The sequence below is a fragment of the Lethenteron reissneri genome, chromosome 50 (genome assembly GCF_015708825.2).
Source record: "Lethenteron reissneri isolate LAM-NWPU_2019-01 chromosome 50, ASM1570882v1, whole genome shotgun sequence".
NCBI lineage: Eukaryota > Metazoa > Chordata > Hyperoartia > Petromyzontiformes > Petromyzontidae > Lethenteron > Lethenteron reissneri.
Window position 1 is genome coordinate 7,857,169 of NC_083828.1, and position 18,401 is coordinate 7,875,569.

Sequence of the window (18,401 nt, forward strand, 5' to 3'; positions counted from 1 at the left end):
TTGTCGCAAGCGGGAAAACGAATTCGGGTCGCCGGGTTCATAGCGCAGTGTGCTAACCACTTCACCACCGCTCCCCACCGAAAAGACAAAGATCCCCCGTATAGCTTTAACAGACTGCTCGGGCAAGTGCTGTTAACGAGCACCTATGGAGGTCGGAACGATGAAAGAGAGGGTGGGTGGCCAGCACCACGCCAGACCGCCTTTGTCTCCCCAGTGGAGACGTTTACACACCGCAGCAGGTACTCATTTGAGGCTGAGTTGACCTTAGGGAGGCACAGGACCGCTTCAGATAATTGTCACCGGTGATAGCCGTGAGCAAGAATCGGGTTCGTAGCTCAGCACGCTAACCACTACACCACCGCTCCCCACCATACACACACACATATATACCTACACACACACACAAAAAAAAATATTGCTTTCAAATACAGGGGGAGAAATGTGTGTGCCATGATCCGCAGAATACGTGAAGAGTCGTCCATCCAGGACAAGCCTCGAAGTGACCGACCGGGGAATCTCCCTCCTCGATCAGAAACAGAAGTGGCTAGCGGGGGAATATCCTGCCTTGATCAGGCGAATTTCGCGGCCTCTTGTGGCTGGAAGAGTGTCACGTGATCCCGTGGCACGAGAGACGTTCGCGAATTTTTGTTTTCTAATTTTAATTTCCTCTAACTCAGCCCACGCGTTTAAATGTGCGGGTTTAACAATCGACATTTCAGTGCATCCACGCATCTTCATCGCAACGCTTGCCGTGTCTGCATGGAGGTAGGCCTCCACAAACAGAGGTTTTTGGGGTTAGATCGTGCAAATATGAACTGCGTCGTTAAACCCGCTGCAGCCGATTAGTAAGGTCTGTCACGCAAAAACAGAACGTGCCAATTCGTTACGAGTACAGCACCGACCGTTGTGTTGGAGAGTAAACCCACTGCGACATTAACCAGGGGCAGGTCTGTACGCACACAGCGCGCGTGTACAAATCACTGACAAATCGGAAACCCTTTGAGTGACGGCCAAAACGAGTCCGCAATTTCAACCCCATCGGAACCCCCTCTTGAGCATTTGACATGATATACATTATACATGTACGTGCTGCAGCAAGATAATATACATTATACATGTACGTGCTGCAGCAAGATGATATATACTTGCGCTGTTTTAAAATGATATACACGCGTGCCTGCCTGTATTAGAACCACGGTTAACTGTCGGTGGACCTGTCAGGGTGTCAGGAAAACGAATGAATGAATGGGAGGGCACCTTCAAGGTTACCGCTGCGCCCTTCGTTGGAGAACGCGGCGGTGAATGTGGACTACGCGTGGAGGGAACGTGTCACACCCCCCCCCCCCACACACCCCCGCGGGCAAAAGGCGCTGCACCGGTAAACACGGGGAAACGTTTGGCCAACGTTCTGCGACCTGCCCTCTCACATGCTTCATCAAGGGCACCGCGGCGGCGAGGTGTTAACTACCTCGCCTGGTATACAGGAGGTCGAGGGTTCGAACCCGACCCTGACGCCTGCTGTGTATTTGGAGTTTGCGGTGTCTCTCTCTCTCCCTGTAGAGATGTTAACTACCTCGCCTGGTATACAGGAGGTCGAGGGTTCGAACCCGACCCTGACGCCTGCTGTGTATTTGGAGTTTGCGGTGTCTCTCTCTCTCCCTGTAGAGATGTTAACTACCTCGCCTGGTATACAGGAGGTCGAGGGTTCGAACCCGACCCTGACGCCTGCTGTGTATTTGGAGTTTGCGGTGTCTCTCTCTCTCCCTGTAGAGATGTTAACTACCTCGCCTGGTATACAGGAGGTCGAGGGTTCGATCCCGAACCTGACACCTGCTGTGTATTTGGAGTTTGCGGTGTCTCTCTCTCTCTCTCCCTGTAGAGACGTTAACTACCTCGCCTGGTATACAGGAGGTCGTGAGTTCGATCCCGACCCTGACGCCTGCTGTGTATTTGGAGTTTGTGGTGTCTCTCTCTCTCCCTGTAGAGATGTTAACTACCTCGCCTGGTATACAGGAGGTCGAGGGTTCGAACCCGACCCTGACGCCTGCTGTGTATTTGGAGTTTGTGGTGTCTCTCTCTCTCCCTGTAGAGATGTTAACTACCTCGCCTGGTATACAGGAGGTCGAGGGTTCGAACCCGACCCTGACGCCTGCTGTGTATTTGGAGTTTGCGGTGTCTCTCTCTCCCACTGTAGAGATGTTAACTACCTCGCCTGGTATACAGGAGGTCGAGGGTTCGATCCCGAACCTGACGCCTGCTGTGTATTTGGAGTTTGCGGTGTCTCTCTCTCTCTCTCCCTGTAGAGACGTTAACTACCTCGCCTGGTATACAGGAGGTCGTGAGTTCGATCCCGACCCTGACGCCTGCTGTGTATTTGGAGTTTGCGGTGTCTCTCTCTCTCCCTGTAGAGATGTTAACTACCTCGCCTGGTATACAGGAGGTCGAGGGTTCGAACCCGACCCTGACACCTGCTGCTGTATATTTGGAGTTTGCGGTGTCTCTCTCTCTCCATGTAGAGATGTTAACTACCTCGCCTGGTATACAGGAGGTCGAGGGTTCGATCCCGACCATGACGCCTGCTGTGTATTTGGAGTTTGCGGTGTCTCTCTCTCTCTCCGCGTGCATTTTTCTCCGGGTCCACAGTTTTTCTTTTCCCACCCCACAATTTAGAATCAACAGCACGCCTTAAGATAATTTGCCTGCAATACATTTCCACACGTGATAAGCCACTTCATTGGGCTATCATCTGTGGCCAGGTCGCTTCTGAAAAAAAATCTGCTTAGCTCAGTGAGCCTTCCACCTGGTAAAAATGTAAAAATAAAGTTTAGTCACGTAGAAGGGAAATAATAAAATAATAAAAATAAAACATAATAAAATAATTCTCACGACGTTTCGGCCACAACGCAAGCAGCCACTTCTCCCCGACAGACCTGTTCTCCACCTGAGGACGGCTGCTTGCGTTGTGGCCGAAACGTCGTGAGAATTGTATTTTATTATGTTTTATTTTTATTATTTTATTATTTCCCTTCTACGTAACTTTACCGAAAGAACCAAGAAGATGAATCCCTGCAGTCACGAAAGCTTTAAATCGAAAAATAAAGTTGAGTTTTTTCTAGTTTGGAATTGCACGGCGGGACGGAAGGAGGGGCGCGTGGAGGAGAGCAATCAGCGGTGGAGGGGCTCGGGATTGCGACATCGCAGCAACAGCACGCGGGGACGGCGATGGAGTTTGGAGGCCTTCATCCAGCAGTGGATAGAGTGTGGCCGATGATGATGATGTGCGCGCGACACTCGGCCACGTCAGCCCAACCCGAATCTCGTCGACCCTTCGGAAAATTCCCCTCCCATCACAAAGCTCACCTCGAGGTCTCCGTACGTAATACTGGAAAATGTCGAGCACGTTTAAGATTTGCCCAGATGCAGTTCTCTTATGTTTAAAGCCCCCTTAGCCAGTGGTGCAAACTCCACATTCCTATGGCAGGGGCGATTATTTCCATATGACAACCGCTCTTGACTTCCTCCACAAAGCGGTACCAATTTTATCGACCCTCTCCCAAACAGAATTTGAACTCCGCGCCCTTCCGATTGCGAGCCGCTCGCTCCGCCGCTGAGCAGCCTAGGAATGGAAGCAGCAGCAGCAGCCAGGACTTGATATTCGTTGGAGTTGTCCGATAGGGAGGAGGGGGGTGGGGGGATGAGAAGTGGGGGGGGGGGAGGGAGTTGGGGGGGTGGTGGATCCCAGTATCTGGCCGAGACATCACACGCCTGCGCCAACCACAACACCCACCGCTCCCAATCGCAATCCTACAATTCGCGTAAACCGGGGGGGGGCTCGGCAAACCCCCCGGCCATCCGGAGCCGCACGGGGCACCTTCAAGGACTGCTTCGTCGTCATGTTGCTCATTGGCCGCGTTGCATTGCGGCTCCAGAAATGTCAAAGGTCAATTTTTTTTTTTTTTACCGAATTCAAAAAAAAAAAGTCTCCCTCCCGTTGTTTCGGGTATACCGACAACCATCCCTTGGCGTGTCGCGTCGCGAGCGAGCGAGCCCCAACGACCGCTCGCCGATCCCACGAGGCCAATCGCTTCCGTGCGTCGCGGACAAAGAAACCTCCTCTACCCCCCCCCCCCCCGCGCACCCCTCCAAACAATGAAATGAAGGAACAAAACTGAACATCGGCAACGCCGAGAGAGCGAGTCGGAGCTACGGACTGCAGACCCCCCCCCCCCGAGGCCCGTTGCGCTGCGGTGGCGGCATTGGCAGCGTCGCTGCCGAGCCGGTGTACAGGCGGTGCAACTGCGCCGGAAGCCCCACGGGAAATTGCGACCGGGGGCTGGAGGGGGCCCTGGAGCCACGGGGCCAGGGTAGGGGGGGGGGCATTGCGATGTGGGGTCGAGGGGCCGGAGAGGATTACCAAGGGGCACAAAAAACATCGAAACAGAGCTTCCAATTCTGTATGTGGCACCGGCGGAACCCGTGCCAGCCACTGGGCAAGTGGACAAACAGCTCGGCGGAGGTGCGTGCCATCGCAGCTTCGTGACGACCACAGATTCGTCGTGGTGTGTCGCTTGTTGTTGTTGTTTTGTTTGGGGGGTTCGCCGACAGCTCCTCGCTCAGCAGAGTTGTTTTTGTTTTGTTTGGGTCAGAGTCCACTTTTGCGTCAGGAGACGCACGGACGGTCCGCACGGTCGCAATATCTCTCTGCCCACTCGGCGCTTGCAGTCATCTTTGTTGTCCTGTAGTTGGGTGGAAGGGAGGGGGGGCTCTATGTATTTATGTACATTGCTGTTGTGCGTGCGTGCCACTGCGCGTGTCACTGCGTGCGCGCGCGCACACACTCGCGTGCGCCCCACCATGGACTGAATCCTTTCTCGAAATTATTCGCACGCGAGATCACGACTCTTCGTGGCTATTGGTACGAGTGGCGATGAAGATTACGATGAGTATGCATATGATGAAGATCGCGACGATTTGTTAAACGGTTATGAATTTTCACAACGTACAATTTGCATCGTTGTAGTTTTGACAGCGGTCGCGGCTGCCAAGGGTTGTCGTGGGGGGTGGGGTGGTGGGGTGGGGGGGGCGATCTGCCACGGACCTCACAAAAAGAGGGCCCCCAAAAATCGGGCCTGAGGATGAGGAGCCACCACGCGGAATTCCACCCCTGGCCTCTTAAAAGAACAAAACCCTCTCGGCGATGGTGGTGATGTCACGTGATATGTGGTGATGTCACGTGGTTCGTGGTGCCGCTGCTGAAATTCACTTTTTGATGCCGCTGCTGCTGATGGTGATGATGGTGGTGATGGTGATGATGGTGGTGATGGTGGTGATGGTGATGATGGTGATGATGGTGATGATGATGGTGTTGATGGTGATGATGGTGGTGGTGGTAGTGAAACTTGCCACTGGTGATGCCGATAAATACCGTTGCTCATTGATCACCGTTAGTTATTTTTGAATCGTCACGAACTGTGCTGATGATGACGACGGGATTTATTTGAAATTACTTTTCCGCTCATTTAAAAAAGTGGGGAGAAATAAGTTAATTGCCGTGGTGACATCGATGGCTACGACCGTGCGCATTGCGTTTCAACTCAACAATTGCCGATACCGAATTGACTTGACGACGACGACGATGAACGACCTCGTAAAATAATTCACCCACCACGTGGTGGAGGGTTGGAGGGGGGAGGGGAGACAACATTTGTAGCCGTGCGGCGGCGTCATCGTCGTCGGTCGTAATTCGATTCGGGAATAATTTTCCGCTCGCAGTGGCGCTGCGCACACGTCGAGAATAATCGTCGACGCTGACAACGTGCGGCGAGCCGAGCCGTCGGCGCGTCGCGATGCTTAGCGGCGTCGCTCGATTTCAACGCCGGACATTATTTTAAGACAACACAACAGTGATCTGGGACGATGACAAATTACTCGGGGAGATCAATTTAGGACGGCGAGGTTCAAAAACTGTGGAAACTGCGTTCAATGCGAACCGGGCGATTGCGAAGAGGGCGGTTGTGAGAAAACGGACGGTGGGTTCTGGAGGAGCACAGCGATGATTTTGACCAACAACAAAACAATACGACTTGTTTTAAAGAACCGACGGTGGTGAGCGATTGACGACGATGACTTCAAACGAGTTTGCGATGACGTCTCGGCCGGCGACGATCTCCACTGGCGATGACGATGGCGGCGCGGAGTGACGTAACGTTCGCACGTCCCGCACCATCGTCTCTACCACCACCAGTAGCTCGCACTACCACAACCACCAGCAGCAGACGCACCACCACCAGCACCACCAGCAGTATCACCAGCAGCACCACCACCAGCAGCACCACCAGCAGCACCACCAGCAGCACCACCACCAGCAGCACCACCAGCAGCACCACCACCACCACCACCAGCAGCACCACCAGCAGCACCACCACCAGCAGCACCACCAGCAGCACCACCAGCAGCAGCACCAGCAGCATCATCACCAGCAGCGGCACCACCGGCACCACCACGCTACAGGTTGGAGGAGAGCCTGGCCCGTGCCGGCTCGCCGCCCTCCCCGGCCACCACCACCGAGTCCCTCTTGACGAGGCTCAGCTCCCGCGCGAGCGGCGCCCCGGGCACCCACGGCACGCCGCCGTGGGGGCCCACGGACGCCGACGACGGCTGGCGCCCCAGCAGCGTCGCCGCCCTCCCTCGCGACAGCCCCTGCTGCTGCTGCTGAGCGCCGGCACCGGCGGCACCAGCGGCGGCCGTCGTGGGCAACATCGGCGGAGGCAGCGCCCCCCACCGCGCGGGCGCCGTCCCGCCGTCCGCGGGGCCGGAGCCCGTCCCGCCCGGCGACGCGGCGGTGGCCGACGGCGCCGCCGCCGCCGCGGCCCGCGCCGGCGCCCCGCCGTCGTGGTGCTTCAGCGCCGGCTGCGACTGCGAGAGCGGCCGCGCGTCCCGGCTCAGCGCCGTAGCCGCGGCGCCGACGCCGCCGACGCCGGCCGAGGAGGAGGAGGAGGCGCCGGTGCCGGTGCCGGCGGTCGTGCCGCTGCGTCCCAGCGTCTGCGCGCTGCGGTGGGCGGCCCTCCGCGGCGTGTGCGGGGGGCTGCCGCCGGCCTGCTGCTGCTGCTGGCGCGGCGAGCGCGGCCGCGAAGGGGAGGAAGAGCCGCCCTTCACCGACGCGGCGCGGGAGGCGGACGGCGCCGAGGGCGGCGGCGGCGGCAGCGCCGGCGGGGGCGAAGTCGCGGCGCCGATCGACGGCCAGAGCCACGTGGCCGCCGGCTGCTGCGGCTGCTGCTGGGGCGACTGCGCCGACGACTGCGGCGCGGAGGAGCGCGGCCGGTGCTGCGCGTGCGGCGTGGTGCCCTGGTGCGTGAGCGCGATGGTCACGGAGGCGGCCGTGTTGATGAGGGAGTTGACGGCGGCGCTGCCCCCCGGCGACAGGGCCCCCTGCGCCTGCTGCTGCGCGTGCCGCTGCTGCAGCTGCTGCTGCTGCTGCGCGTGCTGCTGGGCGGCGGCCTCCTGCAGCGTCATCTCGCGGTCGTAGCGCACGATGCGCTGGATGATGTCGTGCTCGCTCGTGTTGAAGATGCCCTCGTTGAGGTCGTCTTGCATCTTGTGCAGCAGCATGGAGTTCTTCTTGCCTGCCGCGGGCCGACAGCGTTCAACGGTGAGAGGAGACATGGAACACCAGAACGAGAGAGAGATCATTTACCATCCCTCCCCCCCCCTCACTCCTCGTCTGGAACAGATGGGATAGGTTTGCCCCCACGGCATCCTGGGAGTTTGTAGTTTCAGCAGCAGCATTGGTTCAATGCGGGCAAGGCAAGGCTCCGGTTTTGATATTCAGTGTCTCAGAGCATCTCTTCAAGAGACTCGGTTCTAAGCTTTTCAGTTGCTCTGGAATTTGGTGAATTGCAGATACATCCACTCACTCAACCACTCACCCAATCACCCACCCACTCACCTACTCACCTACTCACTCACCAACTCACCCAATCACTCAACCACTCACCTACTCACCTACTCACTCACCAACTCACCCACCCAACCACTCACCTACTCACCCACCCACTCACTCACCAACTCACCCAATCATTCAACCACTCATCTACTCACCCACCCACTCACTCACCAACTCACTCAATCACCCACCCACTCACCTACTCACCCAATCACTTACCAACTCACCCAATCACTCACCCACTCACCTACTCACCCACCCACTCACTCACCAACTCACCCAATCACTCACCTACTCACCCACTCACTCACCAACTCACCCAATCACTCAACCACTCACCTACTCACCCACCCACTCACTCACCAACTCACCCAATCACCCACCCACCCACTCACCTACTCACCTGCACACTCCTCACCCACCCACTGCCTACACGTCTATATTTGGCGCATTGCGGAGTTCTGTGGGCCATGATTTGACCTGGGAGTGGAGTGGGGGGGGGGGGTCGAGGGCCTCTCATTGTGGGGGGCGAGAGGCAGCGGTGTAATAGGAGGCGGCGTCTGCGGGGTGGAGGGTGGCGCACGCTCTTAGCGGCTCAATGTTGGCGAACAGGACACCGGTGATGGTGGGGTCACGTCCCCCCCTGTGCCGATGTGGAGCCGATGTGGAGCCGACGCGTCCCAAATATTAATTGATTGTTCGGCTGGAGAAAGGCACGAAGAGTGGGTGTGTGAATGCGTGTGTGGGGGGGGGGGCGTGAGTGCGTGTGTGTGTGAGTGCGTGTATGGCGGTATGAGTGCGTGTGTGTGGTGTGAGTGTGTGTGTGGTGTGAGTGCGTGTGTGTGTGGTGTGAGTGCGTGTGTGTGGTGTGAGTGCTTGTGTGTGGGGGGGGGGGGGGGGGTGAGTGCATGTGTGTGTGGTGTGAGTGCTTGTGTGTGTGTGGGGCGGGGGGGTGCGTGTGTGTGTGGTGTGTGTGTGTGGTGTGAGTGTGTGTGTGGTGTGAGTGTGTGTGTGGTGTGAGTGCGTGTGTGTGGTGTGTGTGTGTGGTGTGAGTGTGTGGTGCGAGTGTGTGTGTGGTGTGAGTGTGTGTGGTGTGAGTGTGGTGTGAGTGTGTGGTGTGAGTGTGTGGTGTGAATGTGTGTGTGGTGTGAGTGTGTGTGTGGTGTGAGTGTGTGGTGTGAGTGCGTGTGGCGGTGTGAGTGCTTGTGCGAGTGTGTAGGGGGTGTGAGTGCGTGTGTGTGGTGTGAGTACGTGTGTGTGGGGGGTGCATGTGTGTGGGGGGGTTTGTGTGCGTTTGTGCGGTGTGAGTGTGTGTGGGTGTAAGTGCGAGTGTGTGTGTGTGCCTCAAATGAGTACATGGTGCGGTGTGTAAACATGAACACTTCGGGAGATAAAGGCGGCCGGGCGTGGTGCTTGCCACCCACCCCCTCGTGTGCCATGCCGGCCTTCATAGGTGCTCGCTAACAGCACTTGCCCCAACAGTCTGTTGAGGCTGTACGGGGGATCTTTGTGCTTCGAACCTGGCGACCCGAGTTCCATTCCCGCTCTCGACCAATAACAGTGGTGAATATTTGAGCCGGTCCTGGGCCTCCCCTAGGTCGACTCAGCCTTAAAACGAATACCTGGTGAGACGGACTTCGCCGTGCGTGATGCTGGCCACGCACGTGGGCCGTGTCGGCCTTTAATAGTGGCTCGCTGACAACACCTGCCCCAACCTTCCATTACATCAAATGGGGGATTGGAGCACGTGTGTGTGAGCGCGCGCGTGTGTGTGCACGTGTGTGTATGTGCACGTGTGTGTGTGCACGTGTGTGCGTCAACGTGTCTCTCCTGAAATATGATTTGCCCTTTGGCTCCAAAGGAAATGGCTTTTAAGTGACCTCTGTTCTTTCCACTCATTTAACTCACAGCTCTGTCTTGCACTCAAAACGACACCGGCATAAATCATTCTACCGGTGGTGTGTAGTCGTGTAGGCCGATCTACTTCTATGATTGTAAACCGGTAAGCAAGCTCCAACCTGCTTGCTAGTAGCGCAACGCGCTGACCGCTACACTACCGCTCCCCACACGTACACACACACACACGTATAGCACAGATTGGCCATGGTCAGAATGTATCGGACAGGGCATTGCCAAGGAACGTGGAGATCATTCCTTGAGGCCTCCGTGCCGTGGGTGGGTTGGCGTAATTGGCCTACTCTTCCATGCGGGACAATCTTCTTGGGAGAGTTGGGAGCACCCACACTTTACCCCATGACTGCACACGACCTGCCAATCGATTCCGTGGTCTACACCAGCGGGCCCCAACATTTTTGGCACCAGGCACCGGTTTCGTGGAAGACAATTTTTTCACGTACCGGGGGTGGGGGGGGTTCATCATTGGGTCTTTCCCCCATTTTCAAAGAAGCTCTCCAGCTACGTTTGTTTTTACTCATTTTGGCTACTAGGGGTTAATAGCTTGTGGGCTCACCAACACTGAGACAAGTGCGCAGTGCGGGAAAGACGCGCGGACGGAATTGGTCAATAATAAAATCATGGGGGGGGGCCACGCGCGGACTCACCGCTCTCACCTTCTGCTGCTGTGCGGCCCGGTTCCTAACAGGCCACGGACCGGTACCGGTCCGCGGCCCGGGGGTTGGGGACCTCTGATCTACACAATCATCCTGCTGGGTGGATAGAGGCAGGGAGTGTGGGGGGGTAAATCTAAAAAAACTTCCACCGTTGTTTCATTCGCCATGTCAGGGAGAGCCAATCGAAGTTGTGACCCCACGGAATGCCAGTCCGCTGCGCTAACCGCTTACACCGCAGCAGCAGCAGCAATAGAGCAGCAGTAGCAACAGCAGCAACACAGCAGCAATAACAGCAGCAGCAGCAGCAACACAGCAGCAATAACAGCAGCAATACAGCAGCAGCAGCAGCAACAGCAGCAATACAGCAGCAACAACAGCAGCAATACAGCAGCAGCAGCAACACAGCAGCAATAACAGCAGCAGCAGCAGCAACAGCAGCAATACAGCAGCAACAACAGCAGCAATACAGCAGCAGCAGCAACAGCAGCAACACAGCAGCAGCAACAGCAGCAGCAACATCAGCAGCAACACAACAGCAGCAACAGCAGCAGCAACAGCAGCAGCAGCTGCAAGAGAGCAGCAGCAATACAGCAGCAGCAATACATCAACAGCAGCAGCAGAAATACATCAACAGCAGCAGCAACAGCGCTGCCTTGGTTGTGCGAGAGTCGTTAACTAAGATCCACGTCCCCGCGATCTGTCTGGGCAGTGTCGGGGCGAACCCATGAATTCTGAAAAGTCGTCGCGCCGTCTTATCAGTTTCTGCCAAAAAAACAACGAATAAGGAGGGCATGACAGAGGCAGCTGCGGCAGCAGCTTGAAACGATGTGGACGTAGGAGCTGTAGCAGGATAAAATAAATCAGCGATAGAATTATAAATTATGTTCACGTAGAGGGAAGACAAGTCAGCGTGGAGGGGAGGCCTAATATGGGTTTTTTTCGATCCTCAAATCGTCTCTTTAGATCCAGAAATTATGTGACAGGAAACTTAACGATAAAAAAAATTAACCCGTATAAAAACAAAGTTTTTCACTCTAAATCCTTTATATGCGTGGCGGCTAGAGTCCTCTCGTCCTCTGGCTTGAGATGGCTGCGACCTATGGGTCAGATGATTGCCTGCCACCATTAAGAAATTGGTAATAAAATATAAAAGCATTTTTCCTAAAAAGTGTAAAAATTTGGAGAAAAAAAAATCACGAAAATTAATTGTCACGCACAACGAGTCTGTGTGCAAAATGTCAGCTCGATTGGATCACGGGAAGTGGGTTAAAAAACGACCGAAAGATTTGCACGGTCGTAAGCGCGCAAGCAAGTGAACTTAAAATAAAGGATTTAAAAATTAGTTCTAGATTTGAAGCTTTCGTGACTGCAATGATTCATACTCTTAGGTTTTTTCGATAAAGTCACGTAGGTGAAAATAAATAAAATAAATAAATAAAGTTATACTAACTAATAATAAACATAAAAATAATAGAAATACGTGACTTTACCGAAAAAACCTAAGAGTATAAGAAAAATTTTATTCAAAATATCACGGCTTGATCCATGCTGGAACACATCGGCACACGCGTTCAAAATATCAGAGCCATGCTTAATCCATGCTCTAACACACGCACACAAGTATTCACAACATCATAACCATTCTTAATCCACGTTCGAACACATGCACACAAGTATTAAAAACATAACCATTCTTAATCCACGTTCGAACACATGCACACAAGTATTAAAAACATAACCATTCTTAATCCATGCTCGAACACATGCACGCAAGTATTCAACATATCAATACATTTGCCCATGGGTTCGATCATGTATCAAGCTTGGATCAAGCTTCGTATCGTTTAAAAAAATCGCTCGATCCCCGTTTAATCGTGCATTGGATCGTTAAAAACACTATACTCTTAGGTTTTTTCGGTAAAGTTACGTAGGTAAAAAATAAAATTTAAATTAATAAAAGTAAAATAAAAAATCACGACGTTTCGGAGGCAACACAAGCTTCCGTCTTCAGGTGGAACCGTCACAGCACGATTGCTGTATTATTTAACTTTTATTAATTTTAATTAATTTTTTACCTACGTGACTTTACCGAATAAACCTAAGAGTATGAATCCTTGCAGTCACGAAAGCATCAAATCCGTTAAAAAAACACGTTGCATCCCGTTCCGGTAATACTTACATGAGCAAAACCACGTCCCTAATAACTCCGTATATGCGCCTAAAGCACGAACATAATTATTCATTCATTCTGTCACGAATTAAATGTTACCCTGCTACAGCAGTGCCGCTAATTGCCGCGATGGAACGAGCTCGCTCGGGGTCACCCCGCACGGCAGCGCAAGAGGAGCACAACAATTTAGTGTCGACGACAATGAAATGAAGGTGTCTCCGTAGAGTAGCGCGCGCCTTCGGCTGACAAACACTTTGTTCCAATTAACCTTTTGTCAGTGTTTAATGGTGGGGCTGTTCAGCTTCGTAACCCGTGGGGGGGTCCCCGTGGTTTTGGTGAAAGGAGGTGGCCAATTAAGGTAAGGTGAGAGAACCTGAGCGGGTTTTCAACTGAATATCGTCGTCGTCATCATCATCAGTAGCAGGAGCAGCCATGGGCGATCAACTGCTGGATGAAGCTCTCCCGACGCACGCATGATTAATAACACAATATAATAATAATGTATTCATACTCTTAGGTTTTTTCGATAAAGTCACGTAGGGGAAAAATAAATAATAATAAAATAAATAATAGACATAATAGAAGAAATAATAGAAATAAAATAATGTTATTTCTTCTTCTATTAGTTTTATTATTTATTATTTACTTTTTACCTACGTGACTTCACCGAAAAAACCTAAGAGTATGAATCCTTGCAGTCACGAAACCTTCAAATCTAGAAATAATGTATTCATTCATAACATGATTCATAATTAGGAGTGGTGGCACAGTGGTTAGGGACACTGCATTATTGATCCAGCATACCCGAGTTGGATTCCCTGGCAGGGCTGACATCAGTAGCGAGTGCTTGCTAGACGGGTCCTTGACCCACCGGCGCTGAACCGATCATTCCATGGCGAGAACCCAGTGAGCCTTGGAGTCTCTCTTACAAGGGGGTACACCAGTGTCAGATGGGTGCAAATCACAGGGGCAAATCACAGGGGCCAATCACAGGGGCCAATCACAGTAGCCCATCACAGGGGCCCGTCACAGGGCCATTGACAGGGGCCAATCACAGGGGCCCATCACAGGGACCAATCACAGGGGCCGATCACAGGGACCAATTACAGGGGCCAATCGCAGGGGCCCATCACAGGAGCCAATTACAGGGCCATTGACAGGGGCCAATCACAGGGGCCCATCACAGGGACCAATTACAGGGGCCCATCACAGGAGCCAATCACAGGAGCCATTCATAGTCAGCAGGCATTAATTAGCGTTCACGCTGCCGTTGCTTCGTCTAGCAGAGTCGTGACCCCCAGCACGCAACGACACGGGTAGCCCCATTGACCTCGCGTCTTCTCTGACCTCGTCAGGTCGGAGAAGACGAGTTGCCGATTAGCGACGTGGGTGGGAGGGAGACCAACAGCTGGGGCTCTGAGATGGATCAGGAGTTGTATGTACCGTATGCTGAACTTCTTTTGCACAGTACGTAGCCAACCGTGCTAATTTGGAGGTGCGGGGGAAGGACAATACACTAAAACACAAAAAAACTGTTTTAAAGAAACGAGTTTGTCGATTTCAAGCTTTCGTGACTGCAGGGATTCATCTTCTTGGTTCTTTTGGTAAAGTCAATTAGAAGGGAAATAATAAAATAATAAAAATAAAACATAATAAAATACAATTCTCACATCCTGTTCTTCATCTGAGGACGGCTGCTTGCGTTGTGGCCGAAACGGCGTGAGAATTGTATTTTATCATGTTTTATTTTTATTATTTTATTATTTCCCTTCTACGTGACCGAAAGAACCAAGAAGAGATTGTCGATCTAGATGATTTAAAAAGTGCATAGCTCCCAGTGACTTCCTAATATCGAGAGGAGCGTTCCAGACGGCCGCAGAAGCGCATCTGAAAGCGCTTGATGTGGTGACCGTCTTTGTTCGATGGCTGAGCCCAAAAGCCGCTGCGAGGATTACCGCAGTTCGCGTGATGGTTGAATCTCCATGACAAGATCGGCGTGAAAACTAGATTCGAATCTTTCGTGGCTGCAGGAATTACGCGTTGGTTCTTTCGGTAAAGTCACAAAGAAATTAAATAACCATCTTCTTGGTTCTTTCGATAAAGTCACGTAGAAGGGAAGTAATAAAATAATAAAAATAAAACATAATAAAAAAACATAATAAAATAATTCTCACGACGTTTCGGCCACAATGCAAGCAGCCGTCCTCAGGTGAAGAACATGTCTGTCTTATTATTTTATTACTTCCCTTCTACGTGACTTTACCGAAAGAACCAAGAAGATGAATCGCTGCAGTCACGAAAGCTTTAAATCGAAAATTAAATAACATAATAGAATACGACGTTTCGATTGAAACACAAGCAGCCATCATCAGGTACAAATGAATGAGAAAACAAACATATTAAACTTGGAAATATAATGGAATACAACACAGAGAGTCGGCCAACACAACAGTCAACACCCCACCTGAATGATTACGTTCTTCCAAAGATTGCTAAATGCAAGTCCTCGACACAGAGACGTTGTCTTTCTGTGTGCCTATGTGCGTGTCTCTCTCTGTTTGTCTCTGTGTGAGTCTCTCTCTGCTTGTGTGTCTGTCTGTGTGTCTCCGTGTCTGTGTTTTGTCTCTCTCTCAAATTGATCAATCTTTGGAAGAACGTAATTAACCAGGTGGGGTGTTGACTGTTTTGTTGGCCGACTCTCTGTGTTGTATTGCATTATATTTCCAAGTTTACTATGTTTGTTTTCGCACTCATTTGTACCTGACGATGGTTGTTTGTGTTTCAATCGAAACGTCGTATTCTATTATTATTTAATTACATTTTTTTCTACGTGACTTTACCGAAAGAACCAAAGAGAAATCGGCGTGGTATTGTGGTTCATTTGCGGCAATCACTTTGCGATGTAACAATTCACCACAGCACCGGCACATTCCGTTGTTCCATCTCCACACACGCTGGCCGCCCTCTCTGTGTGTTGGCGTCGTTGCTGCTGCTGTTATTTTCCGTGCCTCCGCTCAACAATAACAGTAACGGATTGTGCTGACGCAGATGACATTGCGAGCCCCATTAACGAAATATGACTTTCGCAAAGGGCGAGCGAATGAGAGCGAGGGGGAGAGAGAGAGAGCGATGGAGAGTGAGGAAGAGAGAGCGAAATAGAGAGCAAAGGAGAGGGGGGGAGAGCGAGGGGAGAGTGCGTGGCACGGTGCAAATTTGTCAAAAAGCCTCTCCGGTGAACAAATTCCCGTGTTTGCTCTTAGATAGAAACCGACGTCTTGAATTATTAAAAGAATATAGGTAAAAATATAGCGTCTTCAATGCACACGCTTCAATTCGCACTCACAAGTAGAAAATAAATGATTTTGACCCCAGAATTAGTCAAATTTTGATGTGCTGAATAACAGTGGGTGGCATCCGTTCGAGATGCTTAATTGTCTTTATGCGAGCCATCCACTTTAATTCGGCACATCAAATTGGATTTATTCTGGGGTCAAGATAATAGATTTTCTACTTTTGAGTGCAAACAAAAGTGTGTGCACTGAAACACTTTTTTTTTACCTTTTTTTAAAGTTGTAGTCCCATTGTCGTTAAAGTCTTGACCGTAAATGCTGGTCATTTGCATAGAGTCAGCTTACGTAATGTTGAAGGGCGGCAAAGAAAAAGATGGAGCAATCTCGTCTCTCTGTTTATGCAATTTTTTATGTGAACATGCAAATGGAAATTTGCAGGCGTCAGGGTTAGGATGAAACTCAGGAACCTCCCATATACCAGGCGAGGTTAGTAAACATCTCGCCACGGCACGATGTCAACTCTGAAGACCAGTAAAGGAAATATTATTCATAATAAACGTTTTTGGGTGAGATCGCGTTGTTTATAAATGTGTCGTAGCCCTCCACCACCCAACACGGCCAATCAGCAAAAAAGTGTCACGTTGACAAAAAGAAAAATAGTTCACTACTTTAGCCTGGAACAGTGACGGAAAATTGCCCGATGATGCTGGATGTAATTACCAGCGAAACGTCTTACTCAAAAAAATAGTTAAATGTTGTGGATTCACTCTTCAACACACCGGTGGGCTAAAGCAGTGAAGCTATTTGTCTTTTGTCAACGTGACACTTTTTTGCTGATTGGCCGTGTCGGGTGGTGGAGGGTTACGACACATTTATAAATTACGCGATCGAACCAAAAAACTTTATTTTCAATAATATTGCTCGCGAAAGCCTACCACGTGTTAAAGAAAATATGTATAACCCTCAAGGCCTATGAATAAATCACCCAGACTTGGAATCTGGACGATGTGTTTGGACCTCGAAAGTAAAGCAGATCTGAGCCGGGAACAGTAACGGTCAAAAATGAAATTAAAATTAATAAAAAAATAAAAATCACGACGTTTCGGAGGCAACACAAGCTTCCGTCTTCACCTGAAGCTTGTGTTGCCTCCGAAACGTCGTGATTTTTTTAATCCTTTATATTAAGTTCACTTGCTTGCTTGCGTGCTTACGATCGTGCACATCTTTCGGTCGTTTTTTAACCCACTTCCCGTGATCCAATCGAGCTGACATTTTCCACACAGACTCGTTGTGCGTGACAATTTATTTTCGTAAAAATAATTTTCCCAAAATTTTACACTGTTTAGGGAAAAAAAAAAAATGTAATTACCAATTGCTTAATGCTGGCAGGCAATCAACTGACCCATAGGTGGCAGCCATCTCAAGCCAGAGGACGAGACGACTCTAGCCGCCACGCATATAAAGGATTTATAGTGAAAAACTTTGTTTTTACGGGTTAATTTTTTATTGTTTTATTTTTATTAATTTTAATTTCATTTTTTACCTACGTGACTTTACCGAAAGAACTAAGAGTATGAATCCTTGCAGTCACGAAAGCTTCAAATCTAGAAGTAACGGTCAGTCGGGCCTGCCCACCATGTACGAACAGGTTGTCAAGGGGCTGGCCGGCTGGGAGCCGAACGTTGTTTACATGCCGAGTTGTCACGATACGTCTATCCGCACTTGAGGCCATCACCCTCCCCGCAGTGGAATGACAAAGTTATCGATGTTCCTACGGGCATTCCGAGGCACTCGTTTAGAGCGGTGAAAATTGCTGCATTGCCACGGCAGGGGGCCACGATTGACAAGCACCGAAGACTGCACTCGAAGTGGCAACCATTGTCACACGAGCGTCTTGAGATGGAAATGGTGCGGGCTTGGCCTTATGCGCAAGCCGTTGAACCGACAGGTAATTGAAAGCGTTGCGCATTGCTCTGTGACAGTGGAGTGAAGTGACATTCCGAGCAAGGCGACAGGGTCACAGTGCGTTCAGTTGTAGGATTTGCGATTGCTGGGGTCTGTAGTGTATGCCAGACGGCAATGCACACACGCATGGACCCGCAATGTGATAACCAATGCGCACGTACGCACAGCGGTAGTATATATCTCGACAGCGTAGGCAGCGTGCACAGTGAACACGTTAGTATTCATGTCAACGAGAGAGAATGATAGCTTCTTTTGTGAATTACTAAGGCGCTCAATAAAAGGTTAAGTTCATTTAAGACCTATTCTTTCACTGTATTTATATTATAATTCATGCCGAATGTCGACTGCTGCTGTGTCCTGTTCAGCACTTTGAAATCCTTGACGAAGAGCCGATATTTCGATGTAATTATACATTAAATGGTAATCATGGTCACAATGAAGAGCCGCTATATGATGTAATTACA

At 51.1% G+C, this 18,401-nt stretch overlaps 1 protein-coding gene across 1 annotated transcript in view; it reads right to left on the minus strand.

The window, feature by feature from the left end:
* Positions 1–4,240: 4,240 nt before the first annotated feature.
* The window catches only part of LOC133355023 (potassium/sodium hyperpolarization-activated cyclic nucleotide-gated channel 1-like), an 84,441-nt gene continuing 70,280 nt past the window's right edge, over positions 4,241–18,401 (minus strand). The window contains 1 exon segment of the mRNA XM_061572278.1: positions 4,241–7,622. Coding sequence (XP_061428262.1) covers positions 6,505–7,622 — 1,118 coding nt within the window. The 3' untranslated portion in view covers positions 4,241–6,504.